The sequence below is a fragment of the Aquila chrysaetos genome, chromosome 4 (assembly GCF_900496995.4).
Source record: "Aquila chrysaetos chrysaetos chromosome 4, bAquChr1.4, whole genome shotgun sequence".
Classification (NCBI taxonomy): Eukaryota; Metazoa; Chordata; class Aves; order Accipitriformes; family Accipitridae; genus Aquila; species Aquila chrysaetos.
In genome coordinates this window covers 41391262-41418324 of record NC_044007.1, presented here as the reverse complement: position 1 = coordinate 41418324, position 27063 = coordinate 41391262, and the positions used below count along the sequence as shown (strand labels likewise).

Genomic DNA, 27063 nt, shown 5'->3' with positions numbered 1-27063 from the left:
ACATGTACAGGCCCAGCAGTCTCAAACTTCCTCTTTCCTCTAACATTTACACTGTAAATAGTTTCAGATATTTTCCTATCAGCTATTCTGACCTCAAGTGAGACTGTGTAATAACCATTTGTTAGTTATGCTAGATGTGCCTGAACGGACAAACATACTTAAGAGCAAATGTAGTGTTGGTAATAGCAAACACATACCAAAAAAACCTGTAAATGCTAGTCATTATGAGGTGACAAAGATGTTACCCTCTGCTTTCCTAGGTCTATATTACATCAAAGACACTTTTTTTTTTTTTGTAACCAGCTCATGGGTTAAAACTTTATGTTCGCATTCCATGTGAGCTATATACTATACATATCTGTCACTTGTCTTTAGCATTTATGTTGATAAAACTTGTCATGAAGGTTATTTTGACTTACTGGAAATGGGCTTTTCCAGAACATAAATTTTAAGGCTTAAGTAGACCAGCGTTAAAACCACTAATATGTTCTGCTAAGTCTCTCTTGTCTTCACTCAGCCTCCTTACAATGTTTTAAGCAGTTTTATTGACATTTGAAATTCTCAAAATGTCAGCTCTTGGCAAGTGTTGCAGTCTAAAAGTGTTATTAGTAGTTCTCTTAGGAAGTGTAAAAGAATATTTTGTAGGAACAATTTTGTCTTTCAACAAACCTTTTGAAAATTATGTGATAACCACAAGTTCTGCACAGGAAAGAAAATAACCTGCAGATGCCTCAAATCATATTCAAGAAACAAATTTTTAGCAAAGTTACATTATTTGGTGACTCACTAGTCTGCATTCAAGTCATGATACAATCACCACTTCCCAAAGTATTGCGAGGTTCTCAAAAGGAGGAGAAACACTGTGAGAAGAAACCTGCTCTCACAGTACGCTGCCTCATTGCTCCCACCATCTCTCATCTGGTAGGTAAGTATTTGATGGGTCTGACCCCAGACCTTCTCTAACCAACAGTCCCTCCAGTCATTTTATGTTAGCTTGCAACCAGAGAGGTGTCCTGAGTGTTTTACTCCTGTAATTCATCTCTAAGGACACTGATCCTTCTAGTATGAATGAGCACAGAAATGCCCTGGACCACACCAGGTCATCGATTGCAAATGCCGTCACTGCTGCTGGCAGCCAAGTTGTGGTGGGGATTGATCTATATCACAGGTAGCTGGTTCTCTTACCCTATGAGCAACATATGAAAGTCATCACAGGGCAGAGGGTGAAGAGATACGTATCACATACCTCAGAGAGCTAAGCTGCATGTGTGGATCCCCAGGTAAGAAATTATGATGGCACGTTACAGTTCCAGTGCTCCACCAGGGTCAACCCACCATGGACAATGCTGATGAGCTCTGTCTTTGCATGACCAACTGGCATCAGCCCCAAAGACTCTCCAGAGTCAGAGGAGTCCCTGAGACTCATGCTGGTCACCCCATCTTACTCCATGGTTAAGTTATTTACAGCTCAGAATGCCTCAACATATCTTGGGGTTTGGGGGAAGATGTCAGAGGAGGAAGAAAGGAGTGTCTTTCTCACTTCGCATAGCAGTACAGTTGAATTCTAATGTGTTCGTTCAAAGGCTGAAGGAGTCTTACTTAATTTTCAAGCCACACAAAATGCAAAGAACTATCAATAAGTATCATAGGATCATAAAAATCATTCATTCCACAAAACTGTTCTGAAAGAAATTAGTGTGAATCACTTTATCCTTAAAACTGAGAAAACATTGTGGTTTTAAATACTCAATATTATCAGCCAAGCAAATTGGCCCAGGTCAAATGAGCAAATCTAAAAAATGAGATCACTAAATTTTCTCAGCTTGATAGCTTAGTAATAAATAATGTGCTTCTATTCAATCTGTACATTAAGTCTTTTATGTGGCCTTAAGGCAATGTCTTATGGCTGTGCCCATTACAGGGTAGCCATAGAAACTGACACATTTACTTCTTGGATTAGTGTGCCATTGAAAATATTAATATAATGCAGTAAATGGGGATTTAATCTAATCTACTGATGGTAGCATGAAGTTACTAAAAGGTTGTATGTTCTTCCAGTGGAAGAAAGATTATAACTGTGGAGTACAGCTCCAGTAAAGCTGGAGTACAGCTCATGTTTTGGTTACAAACACCATCTAAACAAGCTATCACATTTCACAAACCCCACTGAATTAAACAAGTTACATGAAACATACAGGTATGTCCACCAAGCAGGTACCTGTTTCATATCCTAAGTCTTCTTCCCAAAGCTGAAGTGTCAAAACTGAAAGTCATAAAGGAAGAGAAAACGGAGATGCTCTGCATATTGTGTAAGCACTGCAAGTGAAGCAGCATCTCACCCTGCAAATACGCAAAGCTGTGCTTCATGGACATGCCATTAGCAGCAAAGCCTATACCCGTATCACAAGCAACATTTTCATGGCATTCAGTTAATACTTTCACATCAAAAAAAAAAAGAGCAAAAAATCATGTAAGGAAAAGATTTTAAAAATCTTAATTCTTGAGAAGCAAGATCTGTGGTTTTCTTAATTTGTAGGCCCCTACCAGGTGTCCATAAATATTAGGGCTCCCATTTCAGTAGATCATATTTGACTCAGGTTCCTTGTAATAATTCATAGTACTCAAGTTCTGACTACCCTTTACACTGCAGTATACTACATAAATTCAGAAGATATATTCTGACAGATGAAGCATTGTTGAAAAGCTAAGTACAGCACTTTGTCCTTGAAATGTTAACATGTAATGCCATAAAGTATTCAAATAATAATTTACTCAATCTTTCAGGGTAATTAATTAAAACGGTCTAGGTGTTAGAGAAAATCACCTTGAGCTTATAAAATTGGAATGCCTCCCCTTTTCTTCTCTGCATGCAAGCTGCTCCAATGGACTTACCACATGCTTTCCCAGTTATGGTTTTTGATTTCAGCAGATAATAAATAGCCAGGATCTAATTTTGCCATGTCAAAACCGATTATGTTTCACAAGAAAAGGTGGAGTGCTCACCTACCAGATGAAGGTGAAACATAAAACCACTTTTATTTATGTGATGTGTCCAAATTCAACTCAACCTGGCACTAGGTACTGGGAGTATGTAGACTTTAACTGTCATACGAATTTATGCATCCCTGGAAAATGTCAAATATAAACATAAATTTAATCAAGGAATGGAAACCTTTATTATCAAAGAAATAAACACAGGTTTTGACAACTAATGTAAATTATCTTAATGCATTTTTCACTTATTTTTCTGAAGGTCAAATAAAAGAAGAAGAAACATTGAACAGAGACATTGCTGATGAAAATATTTCAGGCAAGTCCTGGTCCAATTATTAATGCTGATGTTCCAAAAGGAATTTGTGCTCTTTAGCAACAGCATTGCATTCAGATGCGAGAGTTCCTTTTCCCATTCATTACAATGAGATAAAACAGAAGGCTTACAACAACAGATAAACAAGCACTCTGTATTATTCTGTAGTTTTCCTCAGTTGAGTAGTCTTTGGACAGCATTTTAATGGCTGAAAAAAACCCTGCACATGATGAATAAGGATGCCATTCTCAATTAACATGGACAAAGGATCATAGCCATATTTGGCAAATGAGGTAGTTGTGGTGTAAGAAAAGCAGGAGTATTCACAGACATTGCCACATACATCACTGTCCGCAAATCAAAACAAGTTAATGACATTTTTGTACATCTGCCCAACTACATGACTACACATTAGTATGGCAAGTACTTATTAGACCCAAATTAAATAGCACAATGATTATAGTTCATATTTACTAAATATAGTGTTATTAATTTATACAGCACTAAATATGGATGCTACCAGCATATAAATAAATTATGAGTACTGAACCAAAACAGCCCAACTTACAAAATATATTATCTTCATTAAATATATCTCAGCTCTACAAACGCTACTATCCATAGAGCTTCCATTAAAATATATACTGAGAGGGAGGAAGCATCAAACTGTTATCCATTCTTCATAACAAGTGCACTGGCAACATACCGGCCTCTCAATCCCAGCAGTTCCCCTCCCAGTCAGCCTCTGCTGGTACACATAATGTCACCAACACAGAATTATCAGCACCCATTTTATAGGTGGGTCTCAGATGAATAGATCCCAGTTCCACAAATGCCTCAAGTAAGACCAGCTACCACAAAACTTATTCAATAAACCCACATACCATCTGAAATATGCTGGATATCTTATATGGAAATTCAGTGTACTTTGGCCATGCAAATTGAACAAGATTTCCCACGCCACCGAAGTCCGTCAAGAAGTCTGAAACTCATTAGTGAAGAGGGGGCAAAGAAACTACAGTTCAACCCATACCCAGTTAAGAATGGGATTTCTAACACTTACAGGAGGAACCTCAGTCAAGACCAGTAGCACACACTAGCAATTCTTGCTGTTGAACATTAGAAAACTCTTTCCTACCTAGGGATGCCTTCAACATGGATTTTACGTACCAGTGGTTATGTGCAAGCTTAGCATGCCATGCATAAGCTTCATCATCTTTTTAATAAGATGTTACATTAATTTTAGGTGCTCGGGAGTCACAAACTAAGGCACGCTGGCAAGCCAGATGAACAAAGGATACATTGAGGAATCATGTTACCCATCTCTACTTCTAAACTGGCCATGATAGTTTTACGGAGGATTTCTATCCCAAAGCTTTACCTGTATTTAAGCTTTAGAAAGCAACCAGTATAGAGCTGTGTCACAGTCACACCTAAGTTTCTAATTTAAATACTAATACCAAGGCACTTTTCTGAAGATGTTCTGAAGACTGAGAAAACTGATATCCCATTTCTTTAACCCACAATTCTGGTTTATCTGTAGTTAACAACCTGGATCCTGAAAGATATCACTGCTAAACTTGAATGTTTCTTTCTATCATATAATTAATTATTTGTCTAAATTTGTGCAAAGTAGAATTTGGACACACTTTACTTCTGTTTCATAAAAGATTTGGCTTTCATCTGATTTTTTTTAAAGATCTCACTTTTCACTTTTATGGGATCAGTTTTCCAACAATTGAGCTTATCAGCCACATCTACACCGCTAGTAATTCAAAACCATGGCATATTTATTGATTCCAAAAAGCTATTACATGATATCACTTGTGTTGCTGTATTTGATTAGACTGAGTTATTGGAGGAACTAACAAAAGATTACTCAGAACTCAGCAGAGAGCTTATATAGATGTCGTCTTACCTGACATCTAGGCTATTTGCTCTTGCACCTTTATTTGTAAGTATTACACACAGATCAAGTTTTGCACAAAACAAATATCCAACGTACCTTTATCTCCATTTTGTTATTCCACCATTAGAAAAAAAAACAACTATAAGAGATAGGTTGTAAGTATAAAACATTTATCCACTCCTTTAAGAGAATATTAATGAACAACTATGTAAAGTTGTATTGATGAGTAAGACATATTACGACTAAACATCATCCAAGTTCAATTTAAACCTGAGCTATATACTACATCTGAATATAGTATATGTCAGATATTTATATATGAATATAAAATATGCACTTCTTTGGACAAAAAAAATGCCCATAAGTTTAAAACATGAATATGTTAATTAGATTTAAATTCATCCATTATAGAAAATATTTTGACAAGTATCCTGAGAACAGTGTTTTTAAAACAGTCCAAGGCATTAAATACATGCAAATTTTGACAGTCAAAAATGCATACTGCATAGCTGAGATACTATCATTCTTCTTCACAATCACTGCAGCCTCTAGCTAGATACAGATTTTTCATGACAGACAGAAACATTTCCTTCTGTGTATCTCATATTCTCAGATTTCTACTTCAGAATGATTCCTGAAACACTTTTAAAGACAGACTTAAAACTACTGCAAACTAGAATGGTTATTATATATTTCAGTTAGCCAGGGCTGCCAACACCAAATCATAGTCAATCTCTTTTTAAGTAGAACTGTTTGCCACTGGAATCTCTTCCACTGGTGAGTTTTAGGACATGTTTCATTCTTGAACTACCTGCGCTAACAGTGCACCTATAGGCTGTTTCCCAAATATGCCTAAGGTAGATGTATACATGGGGTTTGTGTACACAGGCAGATGAGTGCCCAAATCAGTTTGAAGTATAGTCACTCTTTTGCAAAATCCCAATGTAATTTTAGGGCACAGTTTCAGAACTGGCAAAAACCCATTTAAAATTTGTAACTAAAAGGTGAAGTCTGCCCCCTCTTTGCTTGGTAGCCCTCCTACAGTCACATGGCAAGCCAGACCAGCTCACTGACCGAGAAGAAAACTTAGTCTGAAGGACTAGGAAGCAATAATGTCCATCTGCTTTCAAAGCAGAGTATCTTTACACAAAGGCATCCTGTGTGGGCATGGATGTGTCTGCATGGGACGCTACTGTGCAACAGCCAGTGTGCCATAAATTCACATCACCCAGGCCCACAGCACTCAACCCACACACACAGCCTGTTGTAGATCACAGCAACAAAACTCTAACATAGAAGTGGGTCAAGAAACTGCTCAAAGGAATAGTGGACAACCTCCCTGTATCAGGAAAATACACTGATTCTTTAGTTACATCGATCTACTTATGCAAGGATTTTGAATTTGAAATGGAGATTTAAAGGAAACATGGAAATTTTTACAAAGTAGTAACAGCTGGTCCTCAAGGAACTATGGAGATGTCCCGTGCAGGCGGCAGCCTGAATCACACTGTGAGAGCATCACAGCTTCGCGTGAGTCACGTGTTTCTGAAAGCCCCAAGTGAGAGCATGTGGATGGAAAGACATGCAATTGTTTTACAACAAAAACAAGTTTCCTGGCATGAGCTTCCCTCAGCCACTGAAGTTACCTTCCAACTACCAGCACTCTTTATCCTACTTACTGGGAAAAAGAGCTGCAGGGAATCTTACAGGCAGTATTGCAGAGCACCAGGGTATCAGTGGATTTGTGCATTTGTCTCCTACCCCAGATTCGCAGCTTACACATGCCTCTGTCTTGCTAATGAAATACCTTTTGGATTGATCCACTACACAGGGAAAAGTAAAACTAACTGATTATTGTTTGAGGAAACCGCAACTCAAATGAACCTCAGCCACAGTTTTGCAACTGCAGGAGGGACAGATAAAATGTGATTTTGTAACTGTGACAACTAATACTAGTTTAATACTTTAAAATCTTTGTGTTTGATGGACCTTGGAATGCACATGTACTTATAGGAAAAACAACACTCAATAGAAAATGAATTTAATGTTCTCAGTAAGGTTTCTTTAGGGCCAGTATGTATAAAATGCAATAGTCCTGAAAATTAGCCCCAGGTGTATCATTTTGTTAATACAAGAAATGTGCAGGATATCTAGAACAATAAAGCTTACGTAAATCTTTTCATAAGAAAAAGGGGTACCTAAGATAGGGTTATGTAGCTGACCTGAAGCCAAATCACAGTCCTTGAAGAAAGCAAAACTCCTCTGGACATCAGTGGCATTTTTCCTAGGGTAAGAGCTGCAAGGCCAAGCCTGTGATTGAAATACTTTGGTACCATGAGGCTCTAAAAACCAAAGTGGTGATAAGGGCAGGAGAGCTGTTATTTCTGTACCATAAAAAGAAAGATTCTAGAGATGTTATTGCATTTAAATGTATTCTGATATTGCATTCTGCTTTTCCATCTCAGCAGACACTGTTCCATCCGAACAAGATGGACATAACATAGAGCACAGTATTTTATATTAGATGTAGTTATAAGGGAAGAACAACAACCTTGGAATGACTCACTCACAGGACCAATTCATAGGTTACACCGAGTATGAAAGGCAATTTCAGAATAGTGGTGGAAGAAAAGGAGTTTTATAACAGAGGTGATACAAACTAATTTGGAGACACAGATACATACAGAACAGAGTACACAGTGTACTGTACATGCTTCTTCAAGGGAGGAAAGAATGGTTCCTTTTTCAAATACAGTGGTATCTGCAAAAAATAAAGTCCAATTCTGCTCAGTACTGTAATGAAATCATTACAAATGCTGAAACATATTAAAAATTCAACACTAAAAAGACAGTGGCTTTGTACTTGTGCTGCACTGAGTCTAAACACAAGATACGAAGAACAGGAGACTGAATTAAGGCAGGACTGGTGACAGACATTGGCAGTCCTATACAAGTGGTGCACGCAGAATGTAATAAGATATTCAGGAGTGTATTTCAGCCTATATTCTAAAGCACCGAGAGGGTAAAGTTTTGCTCATAGCTGCATTCCTTTTTAGGACAATGGGAAAAAATCGTAAGAAAATACAAGATTTGTTGAATTATTTCACAAACAGCTTGTCACAGCTCTATATCCTAGATGATACATTTCTTTGTCAGGACAAACATAATGAAGTTCACCTTTTAAAATCTAATGCAACAGACTTCTATTATCACTAGGGTTGTAAAAATAGCATCTTCTACAAATGAACTGTACCATAAAAATTGATGCTCATGAAATGTTATTATAATCTGAAGTCTAAAACCACAAAGCAAGAAAATTCCGAGTTAAACTGAAACTTCATCCTTAGCCCACCCAAAAGTGTTTAGACACAGCAGGGCTTGCCAAAGAGCAATAATCCTATATACAAAATATGCTGCCATAACTAGAAATTTCAAACTAAGTATGGAATCCCAGCTCTAATTCTGACCTTTCTCTTGCCTATTTTTGTGGCAATAAGCAAGTCCTTTCATTACCGCAGCACTGGTGTGGTTAATAACCTTAAGGTAATTTTTTTTAACTATTTCCATGCAGCAGAATTCATTTGCCAGCTTCTCAGCTGCACAGTCAACTGTACTGTTTTGTAAAGGCAAAGAAGAAGGGGAAAAACCAAAAAACAAATAGCAAAATTATTTTCACAAAGTACTGTGGAGTGGCCCTAAAGGAAAAAGAACTCACATAACTGAGTGGTTCACTCCTTGTACTCCAAACTTGTCAACTTCTTTTTTTTTTTTTAAGAGCTACAGGCATAAGTTATTGAACCACCAGATAAGGGCTGAAATAAGATCTGCTGTTGAGGAAGAACGAGGTTCTCATCCAAGTTAAGAGATAAGAAACTGGGATGTGGAGAAGAGTGATTTTATCAGTGACGGGGAGGGAGGGTGGGGAATGGGACACGAGATGGCATAGCATCTCATAGTGTTTCTCTAGACCTCCACAATTAAGTTTGTGTTGAAGGACCTCTCCCTCCATTGCTGGAGACTACTCTTTTTCTCACCAGGATCTATTTTTGGAGAGACTACTTTTCCCCATTTCTCTTATGTGACCTCATCAATGTAATGGTCACAAAAGGATTTCCTCATATTTTTGGACTCTACCTTCTTAAAAGAAACTTCCTGGCAGGAGATGGTAAATCAGCTGCTGAAGAGGCAGCCTCTGTTGCAGGATGTCAGGACTTCTATGGAATATGAGCGAGGAAAGTAACAGATGAAGGCAGCAATGGAATAGCTAACATGACATTTTGTGGACTGAAGACAGAAAGCACTTCTCAGAGAAGCCCCTGCAGCTCAGGGAGTTTGTTCCATGAGCCAGCAAACGTTGCCTGGAGTCATGCAAGTCCGCAGAAAGAGCAACATAATGCACCATAAAGACATCTGTAAATGCACATTCATGGAACTTTTAACATCATCCAGTACTACTTCACTTGATCAGTCCTAATCGTAATAGCTCTGCTGTCATGTAAATCTGAATCTGGCTGTTTTCCTTAAAACAGGCATGTTGTCACACTAGGTCTTTGAACCAGAGATTTCTGAATCACCCCAAAGAACTGAGGGTTAAAGTTAGTCTGCCTGGGGCACACCCCACACCCCCCTTCTCCACTGACAGTACAGGGACTTCAGGACCCTCCAGTGGCGTCCCTTCTCACCTAGCGAGCTGGTCAGCTTTTCCCTGGAGATAGCTTAAGTGTCCATGCTGGTGGAAATGATGTCCAGCTTTGTCCAAGACCAGTCAGAAAATCTATTTTCTACAGGGTATCTTCATGTTTCCTTCTGTTCTAGCACAAATTCCTAATCACCAGGCGACTGGTACTCTGAGTAAGGTTGCAATTTATCTGTCTTTTCAAAGCTCAGCATCTGTACAGGGAGAATATTTGAAACATAAAGGGAGAAAGGAGTCTCCTGGCAGAAAGGAGACTAACGTTCAGTGATGGTAACATGCAAATACACGCTCAAACCAGCGCTGAGAGACCACGGCCCCAGCTCTTTTCCTTAGATGAGTTCCTTAAACTCTCGGTGCCTCCTTTCCCTACTCTCCTCTCCCACGCTTGACTGAAAAACATGCAGCTACCAGAGTGGATGGAAAGCCCATGTTCCCTCACAACCATGTTTCATCCTTACCCAGGATAACAAGACCTGATGGTTATGATACTCTTCTATTTTTAACTCCTCATAAATAGGGAAATATGCATTCCCATACTGTTATTTTCAGCTTTGTATGGGTCCATTGCAAGCTCAGTAGTAAGAATAAGGGAAGATTCTGATGAGTGAATGGCAGAAAATTAACCTCCAGGTCTGGTACATCACTGTGCCCCATTGCTTCAGAATATGCTTACAACTCTAATATAAGCAGAGAGCTTCTAACATCGCTAGAAACCCAGGCAACCATGTAGGAAGCAGCAGGTTAACGGCTGTCTGTTGTAATTAACTTGTTCCTAGAAAGTCTGCAGTCTTCTCCTCCAACAAAAACCTTCTAAATTCAGAACTTTACCTATTTTATTCTGCAGTAAATATTAACATTTACATTTTGAATTTCTGAAAAGAGCGACTAAAACCAAAGCCGAGTTACAGAATGCTGCTTTAGTATTTCCACTGTAATGTTCTGTTTGAGAAAGTCCTCTGGAATCAGAGCACTCTTAAAAGGGCAATGGATTCAGCTGAATAATATATTTTTCCATTTCAAAAATATTTTTTCTCTGAGCTTTCATTATTACATACATGAGCTCCCTTGTAGGTCCAAAGAAAAATATTATAGGACAAACTCTAAGGATTTGTACAGTAAATCCTCAGTTTTTACTAGAACTAAAATAATTTATACACATTTAGAAAGCTTAGTACGAAATGTGCATTTAGCAGATGCTACTTTAATTACTTCTATAAGCATAGTATCTATATATGATAATAAAGATATAAAGATACATATAATACAGTTTATCTTATCTCACAATTGCAGGCTTAACTATAGTACATATTACTGTAATTTTGGTCACAATACCTGTATTTGGAGTTCAAGTGGTATTTTTAACCTTAAGGAAACTCAACCAGCTCCATTATTTGCAGCACATCTTTTGAATTCAGCAGAAGAAAAGATATTGAGATAGAAAAATGCCTTTTGTTCAGAGGTAAACTGTTAAAATTACTAAAGCCTTAACTTACACTTGAGCTCCTCAGCTCAAAATGTGGGCATCATGACAAAAAAATAACACAAGTATTCTCATGTTGGATCCCAAATCATTAGAATGTAAGCATGCCTCGTGGCAACCTGTGTCAAGGTATCCACAGAAGGAAAGGACTGGTAAGAGAGAGACGAAGATTTTCCCAGCCACAGCAACACTTGGTCCTCCCCTCATTCACCATGACAAATCTCTCCCTGCTGCTAACAAGAGTTAACTCTGTAGCAGAAAAATCTGTGCAGCAATATTGAAGAGACACAGACACTCCTGATAGACAATAGTAATGAATGTCATGGATACAATCCAATGAATCAGTAACACACAAAAAAAAGACATTTTTGAAAGAATGTTTGGGTTACAAAGTCAAGAGGCCAAAATGTGGAAAATGCCAGATTTAAGGCTGCCTGAAAGTCTAACTCAGGTGCCATTTGTAACTGCATTAATGATAAAGTTGCAATGGCATGATCACTTATTCCACATCTGCTGTTTGACTCCATCAGCTCCTGCCAATGGTAACTTACTAAAGAGCAAAATCAAGACATCCTTAAATCTGGCATTCCCAGCCTTTGGTTCCCAGTGTTTGATTTCATAACCTAACAAAGTCCTGAACAAATTAAGTCCTCGTGACAGCAACGTTGTAATATTCTCAACACTATAATAAGAGCCACTGTGGTGATTTACAAAAATGGCCCTGGTGTTAATCCAAAATTATAGCTTCAGAGTCTGCTCTCATTTTTATCAAAACCTTAGTTACAAGCTTTACCATGTTGCACAACTGAAATACTTTCTTTCCTCAACAATGAAAAAAATATTTAAAAATTCTTCATTTCTTATAGGTTTTGACTTCCAAAGTCTACAATTTTTCCTGGCTTTGGGAGCCTTGTGGACGTGGTACCTGTAATGGAAAGCTCCCCAAACCAGGAATAATTTTAGAAATTCTCTCTCAAAAAAAAAAGCTTTATCAGAAGTGGAAGCGCCAAAGGTCTGAAACTTGCACAGGTGTGAGCCCAGACAAATCTAAACACAAGCACCTTTAGGTGTCCAGAAAGCTATGGCTCCTCATTGATGCATTTGCTCATAAGACTTGAATGCGCACTGTACAGAGGGAATCGTACGTTCAGATTACTATCTTTGCCATTTCCCATTTCCCTCTATTTGCTACTCAGAAATCCTGAAAATCCCTGGAAGTGTCAGTTCCTAATAGATCCAACCATCCACTGATGTCATATATTACGTCAGAAGGGGTTCGCTTCATTAGAAATAAAGCAAAGTCTTGGTTTTCTTCTTAAGGTATTCATAGTTCTTAAGCACTCCTGAGGGTTTACTGATGTTCAAGACATAATTAGCCGAGATGCATGTTAGTCCAGCACAGGAGTAAATAGGCTCCGTACAGGTGCCAAAGTTAAACAGCATGTTGTCAGACAAGGTGATGTTCGTTGCTGTTGTAGCCTTAAGATTCAACAAGTGGTTGGCATCCTCCATTCCCACACTTCACACAAATATAAACTGAAAGTGCAAGTTAGCCCTACACAAAGAGTAAAAGGGCAAAAGGCATTCAATTTGCTTTTCATCCGAGAGCACTGATAACTAGGAAAGAAACTTTTTGACTAAGTAACAATTCCTTCCCAGGGGTCCTCACGGAAAAATGCAACTGTCATCCCCCTTTAGATTTCAATGTCCCTGTACAGACAAAAACCACTAACTCAGCTAAAAGTTCCCCACAACTGCGTTGTAGCTGTGCTTTCAGTTGCCAATGCTTCATGAGCTTTAAAAAAAATACAGTCAATGTTGTGGCTTCTGATGAAAAATGAAACCTGGAATCTAATTTGAGACATCAAAATCTAATTACTATTCATAATAACGAATCTTTGGCTTTGTCATTTTCACCTGCAATGTTCTGGGCTATGGAAAATGTTGAGGTCTATTTATCAGTGTCATTTTGCAGTGATGTATTATTTACTGTTCTTAAGAAAAAAAAATTAATATTTAAGTTGCATTACAATTGATACCAAAACTCAGTTTTATTATCAGACTCAAAACTGAGGTCTCTGCCAGTCCTTATCGAGGTAAATCTCCCCCTAAAGTAACAGTGTTGCCCAAAGAGTGTGGATCAAATCCAGTATGAATGAGAAAGCCCACTAGCTCCCACACATATGAAGAAACCCCCACCATTTCCCCATGTCTTCTATAAAGGTGCAAGACGCAAGGGCAGCCTGCCTCAGTAAATTTTTCCACTCACTTTACTTTTTTTTTTTTGACTGATTTTGTTCAAAGTACTCTTGGAAAAAAAAGTAGAAAGATAAACACACTTCTGCTAGCAAATGCCAGAAGAAAAATATATTCTAGCAGTCTTTGGCCAACTTAGACTTGAAATGAATTTATATCATCAAAATACCTCTTAATTGTGTTAAAACATTCTGAAAACTTATTGCACACATTTTTCTTCCAAATTTCACAGGAACCTTTTGCTTTACAGTCCATTCTTCACTTGCATGCCCCTTTTCTCTCTCTTTGGAAAATATATCAATTGTTTATTAAAAAAAAGAAGTGTTTTGGCATGGCTGACCTGTAGAGATATGGAGCTAAGCAGAGTCCGGTGAATCTACTCACTCTGATATGCACACATGATACGCAATTAAAATCTCCATTCACATTCCTATGGGGTTGTCAATCAAGAGAAAAGCCTTTTTGACAACATCCAGTGAAGCGTACCAACTAACTGCTGAACAGGAACTTAAACAGTAACAGCTTTTGTTACTAGCAAGAACGGATTTTACCAAGATTGGGCTCAGTTTCTAAAGAAATCATTATGTTAAAATTTGGGGGGCTTTTCATTAAAAATTAAAATGTGTCACAAAGCTATTGTGTGTGAAGCTATCATATTATGTAATACATGAGGGTTATCAGATGTATGTGAAAAAAACCTCTAACCTTTCTTGACTGTAGGAAACAATTTAACCTTTCATATTTAGAACAATGAACAATGATTACAAGCCAGTTTTTAGCAAGAGAACATTATTCTAATTGCATGTTGTCTATTTGGTAGACACCGAATATCTTTTATAACCATATAAGCTTCCCAGCCACAAAACTAACACTGTAAAAGGTCTGCTACTGCCAAAAATGATACTGTGAACAATTTATTACTGACAGACTGGAAAATGATGTGGCTTAATTATAAGTATTTGCAACTCTGAAAATATACTAACTTTGAATTTATGACAACAGAGGAAAAGTCTTTGATAAACACTGAAGATGCTAACATTTACTTTCTAATACCCAGTTAGATAATGCACAACTCATAAGAGCATTAGGGTACTTTAAAATCAAATCTGTAAAGGTAAAACCAGTAAAAATAAATAGGTCATTATTAATCTGCTGTTTGTGTTTTGAGCACTAACCTTGAACTACAGTTTTCCAACATGCTAATATTATTAGATATTGAAATATTTGCCCTCTTGCTTATCACGCTCCGTAACTGAAGACAGAGCAGATGCATCCTGACTATTAACAGTCATGACAAATTGCCTTACTAATGAATGTTACACACTGAAAGTGCCATAACTGATTAAACTACAATTTCCCACTACCAGACAGAGAGAGACTTGGGAACTCCAGCAGTGGACAACTCTGATGTTCTGCCAAAAGGCCTTCAGGGCACAGTGTGGTATTTAGAAAAACACACTGTAAATTCCATATGAATATATTCTGAAAGACTATGTGTATACAACAGGTTTTAAAGAACATTAGATGAAACAGCTTAGGTTTGTAGCCGATGAGCCATGTAAAATGGATGTGTTTTAACAATTTTAGTATCATTACAAGGCTGCATTGGAGAATATTTCTGTTGGGTTCCTCTACCCACCTCCCCACCTCCCCAAACATTGCTTGTGCTTTGCTTTCACATAAAATCTTTCTTTTGTCAGTCTCTTTGTCGGTGCAAAATTGGCAGCGGTTCAAATTCAAAGTACTCCTATTCATTTACTGACCATTAAACCAATGTCATTCTAGTTCACATCAGCCAGAGCGCTAAGCTCTAAAAAACATAAAAGGCTTGCTTCACCACTGACGAATAATGTGTACATTTTTACAGAGCTTAAACCTTAATGCTTTGCCTGAAACTAACAATACAGTATATCTTATCATTCCTTTTTCACAAGCAGGCAGCTGCTGAAACGCTTGCCACTTCAAAATATCAATTGCTTGCCAGAGTTGTCCTCAACACACCCTGTCAAACTCATGTATATTGTGCAATGAAAATGGTGCAGGACTGAAAGCTAGAAATTGTGTCAAATTCTGCTGTAAGGGTATGATGTGCAAAGAACAACGTATGACAACCGTAGAGACTACAAACAATAGCAATGGAGCCAGACACTACATATATCACAACTGTGCCTGTACATATTTTATTGTATGTATTATATATTTAAAGCATGACAAATGTGTCATTGAAGCTATGTGCTACACCAAATAGAAACCCTTCAGCTAGTTAAGCTGTTTCATTTCTCTTGATGGAAGTGTAGTGGTATTTTTCTGCCCTCTGAACATTTGTTTGTAAATCACACAGCACAGAAAAACCATCAGGTTTTCAAAATGAGTAAGAGAAAACAAAAGGCAATACTACAAGATGAGAAAACGAGATTTTGTTCAATTAACACTTTTGCTTTCCTCTAAGGACACATAGCCAGGCTACCTTAAAGAATATCTGAGGCTATGCAAGACAAATACAATATCACTGCGCCCATAAATTACAGTATACCTAATTTTAATGCAGATAAGTGCTGGCCTATTGATTTGCATGTTTCCCTGGCAAAATGGAAATCCCATGTGGGTATGTTCTTTGTCTGTAGAAAATGCATTTTAAAAAACCTTTATGAATACAGCAATCTATGCTAAAATGGAAAACATAAGTCACTAGTATAAAATTACGTATGGAACCTAGAGGAAGTAGTGCACATGTATACACACATGTATACATGCATCTCTGTGTATGCATGTGTGAATGTGTGTTTCACAATCACATAGTTTTTTTAGCACATAGTTACAATTTCTATAAAGTGTCATAACTAATGAAAATTCAGCCTCTAAATATAATCTTAAATTAGCTGAGGAAAAAAAATGAAAATTGCCAAACTAAGTAACAAAGTAAGTAACCATGGAATGCTAATCTTAAATTAAAGAAACAAGACATAGTGGCGATGAAAAAGAAATGTTTAGGAGGAAAGATGAGTGCAACAGCCCACAACAGCATGTAGGTTGCAAAACCTGAACACACAGGATTCCATGAGGGTCATTAACTGATATAATCTTAACTGAAATGAATAGATATGCCATTAAGGTGTTAATAAATATTTTGGAAAGAGAATAGGTGTTTTAGGTGCTCAGGGTTGCTGACCTTTGCTGTGTTTATTAGTGGGACAATGATGCATTATTAACACACAGCAGCTGTACCTGAACTGCTGCCATGAACATAATAGCCTTTTATAGCCATCAGGGGAGTGAGATAGGAGGCCTTTATTAACCACTAGACATGATTAGCACATTATGTGAACTTTAGTAGGCAAATTATCTCTTATTGAAATATAATGTTGGTTATAACTAATTGTAAACATGATTTTAAAAACTTCTCAATGCAAAACTCAGAGTTTCACTACCATTTAGCGAATTACTGGCTAGGCCACTAAAAAATTTTTTTTCCTTTGTTCAACCTGCAAAAACAACTGTGCCTCACAAAAACTTAATGCACTATGATAAAACCACTGAAGAGAATGACTTCCACATTGTGAATATTATTCTTCAGAACTGTAAAAAAACATAAACAGACAATTCCAACACAATTAAGAAAACTTCTAATGAAGAAAAAAAACTTGCCTTATATTTTCCTATGAAGATTACAAGCAGTTCTTAAAAAATCAGTTTGCCAATACATTTTCAAGAGTTAACTTGAAAAAATAACACCATGATTTACTTCAAAAAGGCTAATTTTGGGTAAGATTATCCCATTAGCCTTCGCAACTGAAAACAGCACTGAAAGTCCATTATGAGCAGTCTTTTATGCCCTAGCAGAATGTCATTAACATAAAAAAAATCATTAGCTTTGATATTAAGCCTCTACTATCTGCAGGTTTCTATGACTAATGTTCACAACTATATCTGCCAAATGATAAATTATACTTTTTTGAATGGTTATCATCCCTTTTCACCACTATTTTTCCTTTTACTATTTATTATTATTTCAGGTTGATGCAAACATGATGTTCGTATAAGAAACAAATGTTTTCTCTTATTTATGAACACAAACTTACACAGTTTTGGCAACTGTGACCAGAATATGGCTTCGAAGCCAGCTACTTACTTATATTACAGGATAGAAATGACGGATTCTCAGAGTAAGTTCACTTTCTTCAAAGTAAGCAATATATAATGAAGCAGAAACATACATGTGTATATACGCATACAGCAGCATTGATACAGTAGGAATTTATACGTGTACATAATATTCTCACTCTTCTGGCAGCAACTGTCTAGATAAATCTTTTGTTTCACATTGCAGACTTCGTACTTCCTTTACTGACCCATTTCCGTAAGTACAGGTTATCACTGTCTGATTTCAGAGTTCTGATTTCTTCTTGCAGATAGAATAAGTAACTGGAGTTCACTGCAGATTTCCTTATTATAACAGAAATACATAACAGCTACAGTAACTTCCATTTAACCTTTAAGACCATATAATCATCAACAACAATAGGAGGAGACAAAAGTACTACCACAGCAGCTCAATTTCCATGCTTAGCCAGCAGTACCTTTGAAAAAAGCCACTCGTGCCACTTTTGATTGGTAGAGAGCAGTTTAACAGTCAAGAATGTGAATGCTAAAACATTCTGACATTTCCACTAACCTGGTTTTGTCAGATGCTCATGTAATTCAAGTATGTTTTGCAACTTAGAAAGCAGCATGTTTTTTGGGAGAAAACCGTACTACAAGGGTCTATAGCAAATCAAATAGCAGCCCAGTGAGAAATACTAAATGAACAGTTCAGGAACAGTGTTAGCATATGTGCAATTGAAAGTTAAGATATAAATATTAGTAGAGCCATATGAAATTCAAATGCTAAAAATAAACTACTTATTGCAAACATAAGAAGCAAAAGAAAACCATAGACATTACAAATGTTGGTTGCACCAAGATCTCTGCTGAAAAATGATTTTAACTTTGAAGATCTAAGCCAAGAGTTAAACATTTTATTTGATGCTCTGACTTACTAACCTAAAACTGATCACAATCGATGAACATAAAATGCAGATATTCCAGTGGAAGTGGAAATGAGATTTTATTCTGTACACTTGCTGCTGTGGAAGGGTGCTGTTTATTGCTGCTGCTAACACTACATAATCTGTGCCTAACCATAGAATAACGAAATGTTGCCATTTTCCAACTGAATGCTGTAGGGAAAAACATTATGACCAAGAAAATCTCATTCAGGTTGATGTGAATTCCACGTCTGAAAGTATTTTGGAAGCACTAGCTATAATTAACAGTCATCTGGTGCTTCCACTATAAACCATGTTTTGGAACAGTTAATAACTTGTCATTTTTAATGAGAAATCACTCCTTGGGCAAAAAACTTGGTACCTAGTTGCATAACTAAAACAGTAGAATAGAATAGAATAGAATAGAATAGAATAGAATAGAATAGAATAGACTATTTCAGTTGGAAGGGACCTACAACGATCATCTAGTCCAACTGCAACAACAGAACATTTAAATTTGGTTAGGCTATATTTAAAATAAGTATTTTAGTGTATGCAGCCCATGCTAGACATCCACAGAGCATGTGTCCACTTCAAAAAGATAAACAAAGCTGCCACTAATCACCACTGCTGTCAGTTCCAGAAGCCAAGGTCTGCATTGATCCAGGGACTACCCTCTCACCATGAGAAGTGGTGCTTTCAGGTCACTCTTGAGCCGTGCTGAGAGAGCAGTCAGAGGAAGCTTTTTACTTCCACCATCTAACCTTTGTTATATCTGCCATCAATACAGGATTTAAATATCCAAGAATTTTGATCTAAATCCTACCATGATTAGGACACTTCTCTGCTTAATATAAAGACATGTTTTAAACATAGTCAATTTTCCAATGTTTCTGTACAGTGTTAGCAAGATGAGAAAGTCCTGCTAAGATAGGAATCTAAGGACAGGAGGGTGCTCAGTTCTTTCTGGTAAAGTGTGATCGTCCCCAACACACACCAAATTCAACAAGAGTTAGGACTGCCCAGTCCTCCCCAGTATCAGCTCCTTAAGTCCTTAAATGCAGATCCAGCTGCTCTTTGGTTTAATGTAAACACCAAAGGTACTGCATGCACTGTAGTGTTTAGCTAATTCTTAATAGTTTACAGTTTTCGCTTTTTTCAGAAGACCTCATGATAGGCTGGTGGAGGGTAATGCCGTAGAGATGAAATACATCATTCTGGTAAAAGAATAAAACATAATTTCTCTCAAGGTACTGACGTTTGGCAGAAAGAAAAAAGAAAAGAATGATTGCGGATGCTTTGGTTTATAGAGATCTTTGAGAAAGATTTCTCAAAAGCACATACATAAATCATTTTCTGTATTCCACTAAAATTGGGACCACTTCTTTTCTGAAACACTGGAATTTAAGGAAGCACACTTTAGGCTTGCCCACAACTCAGACTATATTCTAAGGTCTTAGTAACCCAGGAAAGAAAAGTCCATTTCCCTTCTTCCTATGTGGTACTTTTGAAACTAAAACACTTAACACTTAAAAATCAACAGTCAGCACTAATGCAACTGTTTAATCTTCCCTTTAAGAGGCAGCAACAAATTTCAGGTACGATTCTAATGCAGTAGGGGAGAAAGTAGTTATCTAAGGAAAAAAAAATAGTATGCCCAGAATAAACAAATGGTGATCTATTAGATGAGCATAATGTAAACTGCTGTCAAAACACTAACACAGCATTCCAGCTTTAGAGCTGTTCTTCAGAGCGCTGGCTTGCCACAATTCTGAGTTTCAGATAGAGACTGGATACAAGCAAGCCATTGGAAATAATGTACACTTTGTAAACAGCCATGGAACATTTTACTTAGAGTAATCTCTGTGGTGGAGTTAAGTTTACACAATAAATTATTCTAAACGCTGTGTATAAATATATGCACTTTTGCTCTGTAGAATTCTGATTATGAGCGGGATTGTTACCTGCTTACAAAGCACCGTATTGTATCTCCTTATCCACTTCTACCCAATGTCACTCCGCTTTTTTCATTTCTAAGGGGTTTGCTTCCCTCTCCCTTCTTTCCTCTTTATTCCTCTTTTTAAAAACAACTACAGTCTTACCATTCTACCTCTGCTGTCTGGCTGTATTTTTCCACTGCACTGACAACTACCAGTGAATACAAGAAAGATGAGTTGTAGGCTCCTGTATTTTTGAACCAGGTAGCAAATCACAGAAGAATCTAGTGCATAATTCTGCAAGGGTAACCATTGGGAGCAGTAAAGACCATTATTTTCTCCCTACTGTTGGCAGGGGTCAGCGTCCCTGTCATTAGCTGTGTCAAACTATAATTATGTAAGTGCACTTTATGTGAGCAGGTATCTGAAAACACTGTAAAGTTACGAGTATGAAAATATACCAATCCTTCTTACAGTACTGATCAAAGTGGTCTTTGGAGGTGACACTTCCATACGGAAAGCCACTAGGATGTTGTTTATTGCTCTTTACATAAACATTTAAACTTATCAACTGAATTCTTCAAGCAGCTTGAAAGCCCTGACCATATTCTTCTATCAAAATAAGACACTCGGATTATCAAAGATATTTCTTTTGTAACATTCAACTCAATTAAGGAACGTAATGTTTCTTAAAATAAACTTCAACTGAACAGACTACTTGTACTACCCTGTAAATGTCTGAAATGCGATTATGCTTCAAGTTTCAAGAGGCAAACAGTACAACCCCAACTCTAAATCTGTCTGTCCAGCGTAAGAGCTCCACTATGTTATTTCAAAGGCTGACCTATATACCGCAGCATACCGTCCATTCTGTCTGTTTGTATAAGAGATACCTCACACAGTTGTCATAACCAACATTGTTTGCATTGTTCTTTCACTTTTCTCTCTCCATGGGTAATGTGAGAGAAACAACGAAAAGCCTGCATAACAATATATGCAGAGTATAATGAGCTTTCACAGCCCATAGAGAAATATTAGACTAAGATGCTTAGAATGCTATTTTAGGTTTATAAAATAAAGATCTAAGCAGTCTTCTGAAACAAAGCCTGCCAACTGGAAATTGTAAGATAAGAGGCGACTGTGTGAATCTACATTATTGCATTTTCCTTTGGCTACAGAAAAACGCACTGTCAATACCTCCCATGCATGTGCCCGGGAACTCACTCATATGCTACAAACAATCATCTGATCAGCAAAAAAGCTAGTGCTAACAGAATAATTAGAAAACTTAAAAGCATAAGTGTTTGTGGAATACATTCTAAATTACCAGCCGCTCAAGCAGACTTAAAATGTAAAGAATCAAAGTTTGCCATATTTGTCAAAAAAAAAACCAAACAAACCCAAACCAAAAACCGAAACCCAGATATGAAAACAAGGGCCAAATCCACCAGTAAGAGTCCAAAGCAAGTTTTAACTAACTTTACAAGAAACAAGGTCCAGTTCTGAATGAGTTTTAGCGGTAAAGACCTAATCAAGACCACCATTCCAACCCAGAACACGGATCCATCACACTCCAGCCTGGGAGTTTTTCCTGGGAGAGATCAAGAGCAAACAACCAAACTTACTGAACACAAAAGTCTGCAGGCCTCCCGCCCTTCAAACTCCCTAAATACACACAGCATGAAAATGAGTGACAGAGCAATACTGTAACATGATGACATGTTTAGAACAAGTCAGATAAGTTTTCACAGTAATGTTAATCATGCTGGGTGAAGGAAGAGAGTGAAGGGAGTGAAAAATGAAATGTTCAGTAAATGCACGCCTCCAAGGTGCCTGGCGAACCTACTCTGTCCATTTAATGTAATCTATGGTCAGTGGCAAAGACATCTGAAAAAGACTTTTGTCCTATACTCGGTATCTTATACTGAAACATTCCTGGTAAGTCTTTTCCAAGCATAAAACATATGTCTTATGACTGTGCACTTTTAAGCACATTATCAGTTCAGGCAAAGTGAAAGAGAAGAGTTGCAACTTGTCTACAGAATGAGTGTCTCATTTGCATTTAAAAAGAACAGTTTGCTCCCTCATACATGGCATGACTTAAAAGAAGCTTTAACCAGCTAGTAAAGAAATTCTGAAAACGACTTTCTAAATTAATTTATTCGATTTGCAGTGCAACCCACCAAAAATTATTTAAGGAACTTAATTGGAAAATGATTTAATATATTAAAGTAATTCCTGATTTTCCAAAGCATTTAACTTTTAAATGAAATCTGGCCCACTATCTCAAGAATGATGAGTGAAATGTGTATTCAAGTCATTACCTTCTTTTTGAAGCTTTCAATCACTGATAGGTTTAATAACGTTTGTCCAGTTTCATTGCCAAATGGGTCTTCAGACACTTTGGTGCTTAAGTCATTAGTATTAGCCCAAGCTTCTCACTTGGCAACACTTTACTGTTACAATTTACAAAAACAGACAAGAGAGAAAATAACGGCAAGCCACAGATCAAAGGTAGCAGTAGCCTCATGATTGCTCAGAGCACTTACAAAAAAATTAAAGCACACATACAGGCTCCTACACATCTGGACTCTTCCTGCCGAACAAAGTTCACTCCTGGCACAAACTTCCGATCTATAGGGCAGGTTTGCCAGATGCTGCGAAATACAGTTACTGAAAACACCGCTAACAGTCATACCTCTGGGATCTCTCTCGAAATATCCTTAGGCATCCACCACAAAGGGCCAGATTTATCCCTGAATTCTATAACTCCATTGAGTATATGTGAAATGCAGCCAGGATGAATTTGGTCCTTGCTGTTGTGATTGGTAGATGAGACCATGTGGGAAATCTTTCCTGAAAACTGAGAGGGCTTCACCCCGGCGCTGCAGCCTCCGCGCTCCAGCACAGACACACGCTATTTTGCTGTTTATCTCTACATCGAGGCAGCTGCCCGCAATGAAAGAGACGGCTCTGAACATCTCCCTGACACGTGAGACCGGCATGACAATAGCCGAGCGCGGAACCAGGCTGGCCGCGGCGGGCCGGGGCGGCTCGCCCCCCGCGGCCGCCCCTCCGCGGCAGCGCCCCGCCACCGCGCCCCGCCGGCCCCCGGGCCCCGCCGGCCTCCGCGCCCCGCCGCGGACCCGCCGCCACCCTCCGCACCAGCGGCCGGCCCTGCGCACGGCGGAGGTTACGCTGCCGAAAACATCTGCTGCAGCCTGCCACGGCCTCCCGCGGCAGGTTGCTGAACGAGCGCCCGAGCGCCCGGGTTTGAACCCATCTCCCGGGCAGCGCTCGCTCGCAGCCTTCTCCCCGTGGCGGGGGTGTGCTCGAGAAGCGCTCTGGGTAGCTCGCACTTCCTGGTGATTTCCTACGGCCAGCGCTTTACTCATGTGCAAAGCCCATTCCGTAACAGCAGAGAAAGTGCAGCTCATGCATAAAGCACCAGCTGGCTCAGGCCGGGGAGGCAGAAACAATGCGGGAACGAACCCCAGCCCCCTTCCTCGGCAGCAAAAGTAACGCAAAGTGGTCCGGGATCGCGGCACCAAACTCTCGTCACCAAACGCAGGACTTGGGCTAGAGCGAGCCGCCTCTGCAGTTCCTCCTTCCCCAGGGCTCGGGGACCTACAACTTAGCTCTCCTCAGGTACTGGCCCTATTTGCAGCGGTTTAATCAAGTTGCAGAGAAACCGGTAAAGCAGTTGCACAGCCGGGACAAAGTCGAGCCCCTGTTCTGAACCGACTTGTCACCCTCATACACCCTTATTGTGCATATGTGTGTGTGTGTATATATATATACATACACACAGGTCACACACACACACACAAACGTGCTCCCGGCACCGCCAAGTACCGCTTTGACACATGAACTGCAGGGTACGCGGCGGGGCAGAGTTTCTGCCGGTTTGTGGTGGGCGCGATCTTTCCGATTAACAGGAGCCCTAGAAATTCAAGTCCTCCGCATCGACATCCTTGACCACGCTGTTCCTCCGAAAGGGACGATGTTATGGAAAATGCCTCCCCCACCCCACCCCCCACCCCTCTCCAGCCGCCCGCCCCCAAACTACTCCGGGGTTTTAATTTGGGGGTGCCTGCAGGGGAGCCGGTGTGTGTCCCGGCGGCACCTCTCCGCGGCGGGCGGCACTGCGCTCCCCAAACCCCGGCAAGTGCCGCTGCCCTCTGCCTCGCCGGTGAACTTGGTGCGCGGCTCGCCAAAGCGCAGCTCCCGCTCATGCAACACGCCGCGACAACAGCACAATCGACAGCACAGATAAAACACCTCGGACGACACAAAACACGAGTCACCTTGTTGCAATAGTAGGGGTCCAGGCAGGGGGAAGGTCCCAAACAAGGCGTATCAGGAGCGGCTGCAGGCTGAGGAGGTGGTGAATAAAATCTTACGTCCATTTCACTAAAACATCAAGCAAACTCCTTTCCTTCTCTTTTTGTCGTTAATGTTGGTGCAAAAAAGGGGGGGGGGGGTGAGTGTGTGTGTGTGTGTGTGTGTGTGTGTGAGGGGAGGGGGGGACACACAACAAGACTGAGAAGAATAAAAAAGAGGTGCCTGACTTCAGTAGTCAAAGAAACACCTTCCCTGCCTCACATCCGTTTGTGGTTTGTAAAGAGAGAGAGAGGAGAGAGAGGGGAAAAAAAAAAAAAAAAAACTCTTCCAAAAAAGCACCGGTCTGCAGATGTCTGCGAGAGAACCAACAAACCCTCCTTCTTCTACGGCAGGGCAGGTAACTTCGAGTACTTATTGTTTCCCCCACGCATCGGCACCGGGGCGCTAGCTCCGTGTGTGCCTCTCTTTATGGGAGTCTCGGAGTTGGTTCGCTTCTCCCTCCCTCCCTCCCGCTCGCTCCCTCTGTTCTCTCCCCGGTTTTTTTTATTATTATTATTGTTATTATTTATTTGGTTGGGTTTGGTGGCGGTGTATTTTGGTTGCCCTCCACCGTGAGGAGCGGGGACGGGGCGGAGGGGGGGACGACACACAGGGACGGGGACGCGGCGGCGGCAGCCGGGGCCCCCGCGCACCCCCGGGGGGGAGCGGCGAGGCAGTCCGCCCGCGCTGGAATGGCCGCCCCGCGCCGAACGGCTCTCTCGCCTCGGCACGGCACGGCACGGCTGGGCTCGGCTCGGCTCGGCGGGCGGCGGCAGGGGACACGGCGCGGTCCGCCGGCGGAGTCGCTGCTCCGAGTGTGCTCCACACAAAGGGGCCGGCGAGGGAAGAGCCATTGGCGGCCGCCGGGGACGGGGCTGGCAGTCGCGGAGAGGGGGCGCTGTCGCGCCCGCCATCCCGCCGCCGTCCCCGCCCTCTCCCACCCGCCTTCCCCGCCCGGCCCCCCGGCGGCGCCCGGCCCCCCGCCGGTTACTATGGCACCCCCTCCGCGGCCTGCCGCCGCGGCGGCCTCGGCCTCGGCCGGGCCCGGCCCGGGCCGGCCCGGGGGCCGAGGGGAGGCGGGAGGGCAGGGTGGCAGCGGCGGCAGGGGAGCGAGGGCTTCGGCCCGGGCCCTGGACTCCGCGATGGGTCGGCCACAGGCTGCCAGGGGGCCGCGGGCAGGTTCCCTGGAGGTGCCTCTGCGAGAGCCCCCCGGCCCCTCTCCACAACCGTTTTGCGAGGGTCGGGTCAGGTGCCCCGTGCCCCGGCTCCCCGGTGAGGATGACTAGGGTCGAGCCACAAGCAGGGCCCAGCGGGTTAGGTGAGCCCTTCGTCTTCTGTCCCAGCAGAGTGGAAGCCATCGCCCAGAGTTTGTGGTGGCAGAAATAAACTGTGATCCGTGCGCACACCTCAGAAACCAGGAAGCGAGTAAAAAGTAAAAAGAACCACCCGTGAAATACCTCATCAGCAGGGCTCTGCCTCCTTAGCCGTAGTGCTTGGGCCTGGCCGGGCTGTGGGCAGCACTGACAGCAGGCAGGGCTTTCCTCACAGCAGGATGGCGGAGGGAAACTCGAGATGGGTGAACTGAGAGGGGAGGAAGGAAGGGGTAGAGCATGGGGTAGGGAAAATGAAGAGGAGCACAATTAGCTGTAAACACGGGTGCTGACAAAGGGAAGTTGGGAATCCAGTGGGATGTGAGAGAGGGATTGACGAGCAAAACAAGGTTTAACAGGCAAAAACAATGAAAGAAAGGGTGACTTCAAGACACCGTGAGCAATCCCACTGGGTTTCCTGCTGAGTCTCTGGTAGTTTTAATCAGGACAGAAAGGATGGAAGAGAAAGGATACAGGAAGGACACTATACTGAGCTTAGATAATGCCCTACAGAGGAATTGTATTATGAAAAGAAAGGAATGCCTTTCCCTCTTTAAATAAAAACAAATTAGTGAGTGCCACACAAATAAGATGAGATGATGACAACAGGAATGGTTAAATTTATCAAATACTCATGAACATTTCAGTTACAAAACAGTTGGAATCTGAAGAACTTTTAAGAAGATTTGTAATGCGCATTG

At 40.4% G+C, this 27063-nt stretch overlaps 1 protein-coding gene across 5 annotated transcripts in view; it reads right to left on the bottom strand.

Annotated features, from left to right (window-relative positions):
* The window catches only part of TOX (thymocyte selection associated high mobility group box), a 227978-nt gene extending 201450 nt beyond the window's left edge, over nucleotides 1-26528 (bottom strand). For 2 of the 5 annotated variants that reach the window (XM_030012684.2, XM_030012690.2), the window contains exon 1: nucleotides 23308-23681. In XM_030012684.2, coding sequence (XP_029868544.1) covers nucleotides 23308-23451 — 144 coding nt within the window. In that variant the 5' untranslated portion in view covers nucleotides 23452-23681. Of the gene's footprint in view, nucleotides 1-22933; nucleotides 23288-23307; nucleotides 23682-24916; nucleotides 25639-26449 lie in introns of those variants that run through there. The other 3 variants (XM_030012688.2, XM_030012685.2, XM_030012687.2) reach the window with 3 other exon arrangements.
* Between the last annotated feature and the right edge of the window lie 535 nt (nucleotides 26529-27063).